Source organism: Oncorhynchus kisutch, unplaced genomic scaffold (assembly GCF_002021735.2).
Source record: "Oncorhynchus kisutch isolate 150728-3 unplaced genomic scaffold, Okis_V2 scaffold1474, whole genome shotgun sequence".
NCBI lineage: Eukaryota > Metazoa > Chordata > Actinopteri > Salmoniformes > Salmonidae > Oncorhynchus > Oncorhynchus kisutch.
In genome coordinates, this window is record NW_022263419.1 from 43,583 (window position 1) to 56,794 (window position 13,212).

The 13,212-nt window shown below is 40.9% G+C and overlaps 1 protein-coding gene across 1 annotated transcript; it reads right to left on the reverse strand.

Annotated features, from left to right (window-relative positions):
- Positions 1–657: 657 nt before the first annotated feature.
- LOC109885096 (iroquois-class homeodomain protein irx-1) lies at positions 658–5,077 on the reverse strand. Its single transcript, XM_031818550.1, has 4 exons — positions 4,609–5,077; positions 2,219–3,212; positions 1,763–1,838; positions 658–1,028 (listed from the first exon to the last, which is right to left on the reverse strand). Exons 1-4 carry the CDS (start codon positions 4,852–4,854, stop codon positions 971–973), a joined length of 1,374 nt encoding a protein of 457 aa, XP_031674410.1. The 5' UTR covers positions 4,855–5,077; the 3' UTR covers positions 658–970.
- Between the last annotated feature and the right edge of the window lie 8,135 nt (positions 5,078–13,212).

The window sequence follows — 13,212 nt, forward strand, 5'->3', positions numbered from 1 at the left end:
GTAACCCTGCTAACAACGTCACCTGACCGCTAACCTCTCACTATTAATAATATATTACCGAATCGACTTCTCTTTCTGACAGATTAGATTTTAACCATTTGATTTTGTTTGGGCAGGGCGTTCCCACATTATTACTTAATGATGCTCCCAGCTGCTTCTGTCCATTTCCCGGCACCAGCAACCATCTGGCCGGTTATTAGCACCTCAATGCGTCGACGCTCCCTCCCCATTTAACTGGAGAAAGTGGAATAACATTAGATGAGAGGGTCGGTATTATCCGCTGCTTTACCCGCTCTGCCCTCTCTCTAACAGGGAAAGAGGTGCAAGGCGGGTTCCTCTCAGCTGCTAATGATTACATTGGAATGAAACGTCTTAGCGTTAGTTATGATAAGCCATTTACCCTGACGGATGTGTGTAGTAATACTACTACTACTAATAATAATAAAATTAATAATAGCAATAATAATAATAACACTAACAATAATAATAATAACAATAATAATAGTTATAATAATTATACTGATAATAATCTACTAGGTTGAACCAAATTGTTTAATAATATTGTGCAACAGAGAGCGTCCCTTGTTCTCTAAATATGTCACCGTGTCACAGCTGTTTGATCCAGAAAATACAAAAAACAAAAGATCTATATTCTGATTTCTCGATAATTTCATTTAGTTTATTAGACAAAATATACGATCTGGACAAATGTCGTCAACGCACTATTTACACATGTAAATCACTGTATGTACAGACCAGAAGAAAGACAGAAGGAAAAGCCTACCAAACGTCCCAGGGTAAAGAGCAGGGAATAACAGGCGCCATTATTTACAACAATAGACGAGATCCTGCCACAGGAGTTTATATCAAATTAGCCATTTGCTCTGAATGCTACGGTGAATTAAGTTATTTCTCATTGTCCTTTTCTGAGTGCGTAAAGTCTTTTTTTCCCCAGGGCAGAATGTCTTGATCAAGCTGAGGAGAGGGCCGTTAGAACCAGCTGCGGGGCTTCTTGCTGAGTCCTGGGGCTGAAAGAGCACAGAGGAGGACGAAGAGAACAATGAAAAGACAGAACCGTTTTTCTATACAATAGAATATTATTTTCATGTAGCCTAGCCACTGGGTCAACATACAGAACATGTCATCTAGGATTCTATATCTCTTCAAGTGTTCCTGTCGACGCGTTTTACCTCTATCAGGAACTTGTATTTAAAGCATATCATTTATGACACGAATGATTGATTCCACGTGTGTATAATACATGCCAAACCACACACACAAACAGGCCGTGATTTGAGGATGGTACTGCCAGCAGCGGCCTAGTGCTAACAGTGGGAAGAGAGTTTCTGTGTAAATGTTAGCACTCCAGACGGGGAGAAGTCTTCTGCTAGAACGCTCCCCAGGGCCGGGCTGCTCCCCGGGGTCTTTAGGGAAGCCGAGCCCCAGACAGGTCCCGTTTTACGGGGGACTTGATAAGTAGTCAGCCTCCAGAGGGAGGGAATTAGGAGAGGGGGGGGGGGGCTGGAGCCGAAACCCCGTGTCACCCGGGGAAGAACAACTCTTTTTTTTAGAAGCCAGACCAATCTCTCACATCTGTCCACTAAGAAACTAGTCCCTATACCTTCTAAGAGCCTAACCACAACACACCGCAGAATGGCACCATTTCGGAGGAAACCATTTGATATTACAATATTAGAATATTAGTCTTACTGTTATAATGTAGCCCAACTGCGTTTAGCCAATCATTCAAACAGCGTCTTACCCATCATGAAGGGGTCTGAATGAGGACTTCAGAGATTGCGTAGGAGGAGAGGCACTTCTTACAACGTTTTCACGGTCTGAAATAAAACGATTCAACTCATTACAAAATTACCCAAAATATATATTTTATTTTTCTTAAATACCTAAGTAATAACATAATGCTTCTGTGTCATTGTTATTATTATTATGATCATTATTATAACAAATAATGTGTGTGTGTGTGTGTGTGTGTGTGTGTGTGTGTGTGTGTGTGTGTGTGTGTGTGTGTGTGTGTGTGTGTGTGTGTGTGTGTGTGTGTGTGTGAGTAGACATTTTAGTCGTTTTAAAAGCACTTTTGGACAAAATACAATTGATAGGCTATGCATTTTGCATGAACAGTATTTTCTATGGTTTTTGCTTCCCAAATATAACAGTACATAAAGCTTTGGGCATACGATCATAACTGGTGCAGACCTACCTATGTGCTTGGGGCTGAGTTGTGGCGAGGCTCCAGGCGACACCAACACCGAGGCCTGCTGCTGCTGCAGCTGGGTCTGTAAGTGGAGGTTATGATGATGGTGCTGATTAACTCCTAGAAACGACCGGACATTGAGCAGAGAGTTCTGTCCCAGGAAAGCTCCGTTGGTCCAGTTATGGAACTTGCCTATCTGACAGGTGTATAGTCCGTGAGAGGGCAGGAAGGCTGGGTGTTGCATCTGAGGCGGGGTGTGACCGGTAGGGCCGGAGGGAGAGGTGGACTTGACAGAACTATCAGGACTGGTAGCCGTCTCAGCTAACGACCAGATTTTAGGCTTATTGTTCACTGGGAGCTGAAAACTTCCCTGTCTGTCCGGGGACACAACTCTGGTGTTGCTGTTGCTATCAGAAAGTTCCTTCCCGGAGGAAATTGAGTTCTTAGATTTGTCGAAGGCCTCGTGCTGCAGAGCAAAGGCCCGCCGTTTCTCCAGACTGTCCAGTTCTCGGTTTCGCTCTCTGCCCTCCGGTTTATCATCGTCCTCCTCATTGCTCTGATCTCCATCGTTGTCGTCTATCTTGTCTATATCGATGCTCTCTAGATCGATCTCCTCCTCGTCATCGTTCTTCTCCGCGTCTCCCTCGTTGTCGGAGCCGAAGATGTTTCCATCCTCGTCCTCTTTACTCCTGGCTCCCCACGTCACCTTGTTCTCCTTCTTCAACCTCCTCCTGGCGTTAGCGAACCAGGTGGACACCTGCGTCAGGGTCATCTTAGTAATGATGGCCAACATGATCTTCTCTCCTTTGGTGGGGTAGGGGTTCTTCCTGTGCTCATTGAGCCAGGCCTTCAGCGTGCTGGTACTCTCCCGGGTCGCGTTCTTGGGCCTGGCCGGGTCCCCATACTGGAACTGACCGTAAGGGTAGAAAGCTGGCGAGGTGTGGGCCGCGAAGCTGCCGGGGTGCACGCCAGGACTGTCCTTCAGCTCGTACTGGGAGCCCTGGAAGGATGAACAACGCCACAGGATTGGTTAATATGTTGCTTAGAAACACGTGAATTTCTATAAATGCCTAATACCACGCATATATTTCGACATGAATAGCATTTAAAAATGGGCCTACTCGCTTGGATATCCCTGTAACTCGTTCATGCCACTCGTTTATGTGAATTACAGTTTGGGATAATGTCCTTCAATAACGTCCAAAAGTTCCGAAAACTATAATACTCATAACTGATGTATTATATTTAAGCCTATATATTTAAGAGTATAGCTATACACACACATATATTCATGATACGTTTTCGCGTTTTAATTACTGAGGTGAGTAGAACTACTTTTAATGCATTTGACCGAAATGGTGTCAGTTGCCACTGCGGCCTAGTCTGTTCCTATTGTTATTTAAGAAATACTATTTCTGTATCAAATACAGATGGAAGTAAGTATTGCAATTGTTAAATGAAGTGTATTTTGTAGGACAGTATAAAATGTCAATGTCATCATGATTGTAAATTATTTATTTGATGCAGAAGGAGAAACTGTGATGTCTGTTAAAGAAGGACACGCTGCATTCGTGTAACCGGGTGCTATAGCGATGAACTGCATTCTTTTGGAAAGTGTCTGTAAATGGTTATTTTTCCATGTCAGGCTATAAACCTTAAAAATATATATTTCAAAAATACGTACGTCTTATCCTCAAATCATTTTCCTCAAAATGAATACAACAAAGTAGAACTATGTTGCGAGACAAAATTATAATATAATGTCTAGGTCATTGTCGAGGCCTGGACTATGTTTTGACGTAATGGTTTTGTTTATATAGCTACTATTTTATCCTAACAGTTAAATTATTTGTGTGCGTGACAAATTCATGTAAAGGCCTTTGTTGTTTCGATTCACCAAAACGAATAGCTGTCTTTAGTGAAATTTCAGAAGCCGAGGACCAATGCTATAATAATTAAAATCAACTAAACTATATAATTTGTGTCACAAGCACCATTATCTAGACTAAACGCTCTTTTATACTAAATAACTTCTCCCTCAAACCGAACGGCACACCGGTTTTTGGCTCATCTAGATCCAACAACATTTATTTGAATGCAGCTGGAACAAACTCCCACTTCAAACGACTAATACACTTCCAAAGTAGGTTTACGAATAATGAATATTACTCCAATATTTAAGACGTGTAGATAAAAGTTATAGATGCATTGTCATTTCTTATCAACAAACTTTCGGAGAGCGCGAGTATATGCAACTTGCAAAGAAACCGCAGAATGTATAGTTCTCAGCCGTCTTTTCACGTGCTTTTTCCAGGCAAAATAAGTGACACACTTGACGTAAAGCAACCATACAGACCACTATAATACAACACCAGAAGTATAGAAACAGCCCTTACCATTTGAGAGAACAGAGCCAGGTCTGCGCTGCTGTAAGGCAGGAATGCGCTGTAGTTGTGTGCAGTGTAGGGGTTTGCGTACATGCCCAACACCGAGGTGACTGCAGCCGCAGCAGCCGACTGGTTTCCCGCTAACTCAGAGCTCCCTCCCCGGGACGACGGAGTCAAGACCCCCGGGCGATCCCCGCCGTACACCGCTTGGGAGGCACTTAAGTACTGAGGGTAGCCCAACTGGGGGAAAGACATCCTCTCCGCCGAGTCGTATGCCAAAACACGTCGGAACACGAGACCGAAGCGTAAAGAAGTCAAAGAGAAAGTGGCCAGGAAGCACAGCAGCAATAGGTCACAATGGTTCTTCTGCTATTCTTTAAATCTCAGCTGCTCTCTTTCGCTGCAAGACCGTTGGATGTGATCACATCAACAATTGAGCTCCAACTGATGTGCCTGCCCCCAGGTCTCAGCCTGATCTCTCAGATACAATTTGAAGTTTATGCTTTGATTGGCATCCCACTTGAGCTGCAAGCTCCTCCTCGCCGGAGCATGTGGCTAGAGCATTGGCTGGGCCGCTGTCCCAGTGTTGGGAGTATTGTATGTTAAATGTTTAGCATTACAGTCCATTCACTGAAGCTTTGATTGTTGTATGACAACCTGTCTACACGATTTTACAGCTGTCCAACATAGTGGGATAAAGCACAAGGAGCAGGGAACTTCCTGAATACGTTCAACTGTCATTAACACAGAACAGTACAGGAGGGAAATGGTGGACTTGTTCTATAGGACTTATCAGGACATTTAATCTCTCATTTAGACATTTTACAAAGTATGTCTATAGGCTATTTGGGATTATGCCATTTTATTGAGTTTATTCTATTTTCTATTTGTTATTTATATTATGTTATTATTCTGTCCAATCTCCGAATTGATGAACGTGGAAAATGACATGAGACATGGAACGGGGATGTTGTCGATCATTTAGAATAAAACCTCAAATCATACGTTGATTGAAATAACGGTCAGTCGGCCACAGGTACAATTCCCTAAGGCGTTATGATAGTGTGTCATGTCATGGTAGTATTATTATATAGCTTTGGGATGGATGAAGAACATAAACTTTGTTAGGCTATAGCGAAGTGGATTGACACATAGTGTCATCTTACGCAAGCTTGTAAATGTTGTCACTAATTGAAATTCAGCTCTGCTGGTGCTTATAGAAAATGCTTAACCTTCATTCTGTTTTTAGCCACCCCTCCCCCTTCACGTTCTTTTTGTGTGTGTGCTTGTCTGCATGTGTGTTGATGGGGGCTTAGTGTTTTCTATCAGAACAACTTAAAGCAGATAGGTAGTTGTTTGTAACAGATAGGTAGTAGTTTGTAACAGATAGGTAGTTGAGTGTAACAGATAGGTAGTTGTTTGTAACAGATAGGTAGTTGAGTGTAACAGATAGGTAGTTGTTTGTAACAGATAGGTAGTTGTTTGTAACAGATAGGTAGTTGAGTGTAACAGATAGGTAGTTGTTTGTAACAAATAGGTAGTTGTTTGTAACAGATAGGTAGTTGAGTGTAACAGATAGGTAGTTGAGTGTAACAGATAGGTAGTTGTTTGTAACAGATAGGTAGTTGTTTGTAACAGATAGGTAGTTGTTTGTAACAGATAGGTAATTGTTTGTAACAGATAGGTAGTTGAGTGTAACAGATAGGTAGTTGTTTGTAACAGATAGGTAGTTGTTTGTAACAGATAGGTAGTTGAGTGTAACAGACAGGTAGTTGAGTGTAACAGATAGGTAGTTGTTTGTAACAGATAGGTAGTTGTTTGTAACAGATAGGTAGTTGTTTGTTACAAGATGCAGCCCACTTAGTTATTATTCAGTTGGACCCTAAAAACCAGAAGACAACTGAAACAAACTGTATCACTACTAACAGTTGGGCATTTGAAATGGCATACGTTTCACTGGGCTAATAAGACAATGCATTCATATACATGTTATAATCTCTTCAAAGTCTGTAAACAAAGTGTTTAATGTACTTGGACACCACTTTAGAGGAAACTATCAAGTCAAACGGCACTTTGACTACATGTCACTAGCTATGTTTCCATTAACTTGTCCAGTGTATTTTTGTTCGATATTTAGAAAGTTCGCATAGAAAATAGACGCGACAATTTCCTGATAGGTGCGTTTCCATGTAACTATTATGTGTCGATAAAAACGGCGGGCCACAATGACGTCACACCTAAAAAATAAAAATAAATACTTTTTTTGCAGAAACCTACAGTGTCGAATACACATTTTTGTGGTTGAAGTGTTTACATTACACGTTTAGGCAAATGGCGCACTGCTACATTGTCGGCAGCCTATATGCTTTCCCACCTGTCTGTTTAACGTCTCAGAACGGGAAGGGCAGCATTATTAGAATAATGCCGTAATTTACTAATATTTGCCATATATTCTAATAATTCTCATGTGCCAACGTATCGCCACGGTCCGCGCCATGGTGAAATTTACACTCCTGAAGATTTGATATAATTGGAAGGTGAAACTTGCCAGTCAACCAGAAAAGCAAGACGAAGCTGCAAAGTCAGGACAATCATTATCCTGCAAATAAACATCATTTTTATATTTGTTTACAAATATTTTGCAAGCAGTAGATATTTATAATTAAATGCGGAGTGGAGCTTTATAGTTATGCGGTGACATCACGCGCCCCGCGTACCTTAAAAAAGATTCCTCAATCATATTCGACAAACACCGTTTCCGTCATCATTTAACGCAATAAGGAAAGTTCTTCAAAATAAAAATCCACCCCTGTTGAACGGATGCAAATGTTGTCGATCTTTAGAAAATGTATCTTATATCTGCAGTTACCATTACACATGTCACAATATTTATTGTTGTTGGGACATTGCTTTTGTCGCATAAACCTGGGTCAATGTAAACCTGCCTACTGATCAATAGGGACTATAATAGAACGAAAGAGAAAGCCGAATTATCACTCATATCACAAACATCGTTTTTTTGTGTACACAGATAAATCCATTTTTTTAAGCTACAAAACTAGGCCTAAATAAGCGCTAGAACAAGTAACGTTGGATAGGCTGTTTAAATCAAAACACTGAAATAAAAACAATACATGGTTTTCAATCTCGGACTGCAATAAATATCTGTTGGCCTGCTGATATCGCTAAACGGGCCAACCGTGGTTGTTATTCCATCTGCAGAGGATGACACTTCTGTCGCCCGAACCGAACACTTTCAGAGCACCACGTGGACTCACCTATGTGGGGTCGCTGTTACTCGGTTTGAAACCAACCATCTCGTCTTCGTGGTGCTTGAAAGGGTTGTGTAGATTGAATACTTGGGGACTGAGCCGGAGTCAGCGATATGATCTGCTCCAGATGGCTCAGAGTGGATATTGCAGCGCGATGATCAGTCTGGGATATCTGAGGGCACTGATGGTAATCAGCGGAACACATCAGAAATAGGACGAACGGTGATTGTGATAACCTGCTGGAAATGTGCTGGCGAGAGATGGAGCAGATTGCACGCGGGGAATATCTCCTGATGGAGTGGACAGAGACGTTGAAAAAATACATTTTAAAATTAAATATATAAAGGGTGAGAATCACTCAAAATAATAAAGAATAATTATAATAAAAATAGTAAATACAGTAGCAGCAATAAGCTGGTTATAATAATAATAATAATAATAATAATAATAATTCAATACTTATTTAGTATTTTTTTTTATTAGCAATAAATGTAACCAGAGGACATTATCTAAAACGTTACCTTCACCTTATGCGTTTCAGAGGTATGTTTTAAATTGAGATATTCTCCTCAATCTGTAAAATGTTGTATGACAATGTCTATAATATATCTGCATGTAGTATTACCATGGAAAGTGTATTTAGCCTGGTGGAAATGTGACTCCTGGCAAACAATGGCACGTGGTCAGGGCAATAAAGCGTGTTCTCCGTTAACTGATTTATTAGCCTTGTTAAAGTCTCATTACCACTTCGCCGCGCGCGCTCACACCGGGAGAATAGTAGGATAACACGTTCAGGCGGGAAGTGTTTGCCCCTTAATGCTAAAAGCAGCAGCCCCTCTTCCACAGGAATAATAATGTCTTCACTCTGGATACTGTTCCGAGAAACAGATGGACTTCTACCGCACACGCATGTCGCATGGTGTCACTCATCGATAATCCCAACCTTATGTGGCACACACACACACACACACACACACACACACACACACACACACACACACACACACACACACACACACACACACACACACACACACACACACACACACACACACACCACACACAGACACACACACACACACACACACAGACACACACACACACACACACACACACACACACACACACACACACGCACACACCACACACACACACACACACACACACACACACACAGACACACAGACACACACACACACACACACACACACACACACACACACACACACACACACACACACAGACACACACACACACACACACACACACACACACACACACACACACACACACCACACCACACACACACACACACACACACACACAACACACACACAAAAACCTCATATATTCTGGGTTTATTCTGTTCATTAGATTCAGAGTAGTCTTCATAGTTTCGCCAACGTTAACTGTTATTAATAAGTTCGTTCACACAAACCTTAACATTTCTTTAAATACATAAAAACGACATATTTGACTATTTTCTATTTTTTGCTCTACCCTAATCACCGGATCACTACACCTGGTCCCATTGATTTGTAATCGATGTAATTAATTGGATTGAACCTGTCAGAATAACTTTATAAATGTATTTTATAGTTGATAAATCAAGGCATCCTTAACCAGCGCAACACACCGTTCTAATGCAGACAGGTACAGCGGTGAGCTCCGCGCTGCGTCACTGTCAGGGGAACCAGTACATTGATGGCAGTCTTCAGCCAGACTGACATCTCGAAACAATCCAACAGGATGAACATGAAAGAGAAGAGTGGGAGTCTCTTCTCTTTAGATTATAGCTCTATGGTCTCCACTCCTAATACTATTAAAGTCACCAGGACACACAGTCTCTCAGTGGATGGAATCCTCACAGCCGGCAGCATCAGCCCAACACTACACTACACTACACTACACTACACTACACTACACTACCACTACACTACACTACACTACACTACATTACACCTACACTACACTACACTACACTACACTACACTACACTTAACACTACCTACTACACACTTACACTACCACTACATACTACCACTACACTACACTACACTACATTACACTACACTACACTACACTACACTACATTACACTACACTACACTACACTACATTACACTACACTACACCACACTACACTACACTACATTACACTAATACACTACCTTCACTACACTACACACACTACATACCAACAACACACTACACTACACTACACTACACTACACTACATTACATACACTACACTACACTACATTACACTACACTACTACTTACATACACTACACTACACTACACTACATTACACTACAACACTACATTACACTACACTACACTACATTACACTACCCTACACTACACTACACTACACTACACTACACTACACTACACTACACTACACTACACTACACTACACTACACTACACTACACTACACTACACTACACTACACTACACTACACTACACTACATACACTACACTACACTACACTACACTACATTACACTACAACACTACACTACACTACACTACACTACACTACATACACTACATACACTACACTACAATTACACTACACTACACTACACTACACTACATTACACTACACTACACTACATTACACTACACTACACTACACTACATTACACTACACTACACTACACTACACTACACTACACTACACTACATTACACTACACTACACTACACTACATTACACTACACTACACTACACTACATTACACTACTACACTACTTAACTACACTATACACTACATTACACTACACTACACTACACTCCTACACTACACTACACTTACACTTACACTACACTACACTACATACACTACACTACAACTAATACACTACTACTACACTACACAACTACACTACACTACCTACACTACACTACACAACCACTACACTACAGACACTACACTACACTACACTACCATACACTACACTACTACACATACACTACACTTACACTACACTTACACTACAATACACTACACTACACTACACTACACTACACTACACTACACTACATTACACTACACTACATTACACTACACTACATTACACTACACTACACTACACTACACTACATTACACTACACTACACTACATTACACTACACTACACTACACTACACTACACTACACTACACTACACTACACTTACACTAACTACACTACACTACACTACACAGTGTTCTCTAGTCAGTTACAGATTAAATCCATATACCTGAGTTACCCTCACTCACTGACTGATTGGCATGATCAATATTACTATGAGGGAGATTGTCTAGTTATTCATTCAGTTCAGTTCAAGAAAGACAACAGACAGGTAAACACCTGATTTTCATTTTCGAGGTAAAAACCTCAGACAACTAGAAGCATAAATCCTCCAATCCCATGGTAAACTATACGGTCTGAATCAGTGATCAGAGATCACAGCTCCAATGCCTCTCTAGTGACATTGAGTTCTATGGATTCTGTTTGACTTGATCATGTTCAACTTTAGTATAACACATCTGTTGATGAGCTGATCTGAAAGATACTATATTACACATACTAATTCTGTTGATGAGCTGATCTGAAAGATACTACATTACATATATCATTCTGTTGATGAGGTGAACTAAAAGGTACTAAATTAAATATAGTAATTTGTGATGTTGCATAACATCTATCCACCTATAATTTCAGGATCCTTAGTTATTGGTTATGTTGATAGAAGCACTGCTGCAGAATATATACAGTGCCTTGCGAAAGTAATTCGGCCCCCCTTGAACTTTTGCGACCCTTTTGCCACATTTCAGGCTTCAAACATAAAGATATATAAACTGTATTTTTTTGTGAAGAATCAACAACAAGTGGGACCACAATCATGAAGTGGAACGACATTATTGGACATTTCAAACTTTTTTAACTAATCAAAAATTGAACAATTGGGGGGCATGCAAAATTATTCAGCCCCTTTACTTTCAGGTGCAGCAAACTCTCTCCAGAAGTTCAGTGAGGATCTCTGAATGATCCAATGTTGACCTAATGACTAATGATGATAATACAATCCACCTGTGTGTAATCAAGTCTCCGTATAAATGCACCTGCACTGTGATAGTCTCAGAGGTCCGTTAAAAGCGCAGAGAGCATCATGAAGAACAAGGAACACACCAGGCAGGTCCGGAGATACTGTTGTGAAGAAGTTTAAAAGCCGGATTTGGATACAAAACGATTTCCCCAAGCTTCTAAACATCCCAAGGAGCACTGTGCAAGCGATAATATTCTGAAATGGAAGGAGTATCAGACAATGCAATCTACTCAAGACCCTGGCCGTCCCCTCTAAACTTTCAGCTCATACAAGGAAGAAGACTGATCAGAGGATGCAGCCAAGAGGCCCATGATCACTCTGGATGAACTGCAGAGATCTACAGCTGAGGTGGGAGAACTCTGGTCCATAGGACACAATCAGTCGTATATTGCACAAATCTGGCCTTATGGAAGAGTGCAAGAAGAAAGCCATTTCTTAACTTAAAGATATCATAAAAAGTGTTGTTTAAAAAGTATTGCCACAAGGCCACCTGGGAGAAACACCCAAACATGTGGAAGAAGGTGATCTGGTCAGATGAAATCCAAAATGAACTTTTTGGCAGCAATGCAAAGTTATGTTTGGCGTAAAGCAACACAGCTCATCACCCTGAACCCACCATCTCCCACCCCTGTCAAACATGGTGGTGCAGGCATCATGGTTGGGCTGCTTTTCTTCAGCAGGGACAGGGAAGATTGGTTAAAATTGATGGGAAGATGGTATGGAGCCAAATTACAGGACCATTTGGAAGAAAACTGATGGAGTCTGCAAAAAGACTGAGACTGGGACGGAGATTTGTCTTCCAACAAGACAATGATCCAAAACATAAAGCAAAAATCTACAATGGAATGGTTCAAAAATAAACATGTTTATTGCTGTAATCGCAGCAAAAGGTGGCGCTACAAAGTATTAACTTAAGGGGGCTGAATAATTTTGCTACGCCCAATTTTTCAGTTTTGATTGTTTTTAAAAACGTTTGGAATATCCAATAAATGTCGTTCCCCTTCATGATGGTGTCCCACCTTGTTGTTGATTCTTTCACAAAAAAATACAGTTTTATATTTTATGTTTGAAGCCTGAAATGTGGCAAAAGGTCGCAAAGTCAAGGGGGCCGAATACTTTCGCAAGGCACTGTATATTACATTATACAGATGTTTGTATATATATTTTTATTGAACCAGCAAGTCAGTTAAGAAACATTCTTATTTTACAATGACGGCCTACACCGGCCAAACCCTCCCGTAAC

What these genes read in the sequence shown, in the direction of transcription:
- LOC109885096 (XM_031818550.1), bottom strand. Translation starts at nt 4,854, where the DNA reads ATGTCTTTCCCCCAGTTGGGCTACCCTCAGTACTTAAGTGCCTCCCAA. An exon ending in TGGCTCTGTTCTCTCAAATG is followed by an intron (nt 3,213 to 4,608) that starts GTAAGGGCTGTT and finishes TCATCCTTCCAG; the next exon opens with GGCTCCCAGTACGAGCTGAA. An exon ending in ACTCAGCCCCAAGCACATAG is followed by an intron (nt 1,839 to 2,218) that starts GTAGGTCTGCAC and finishes GTTTTATTTCAG; the next exon opens with ACCGTGAAAACGTTGTAAGA.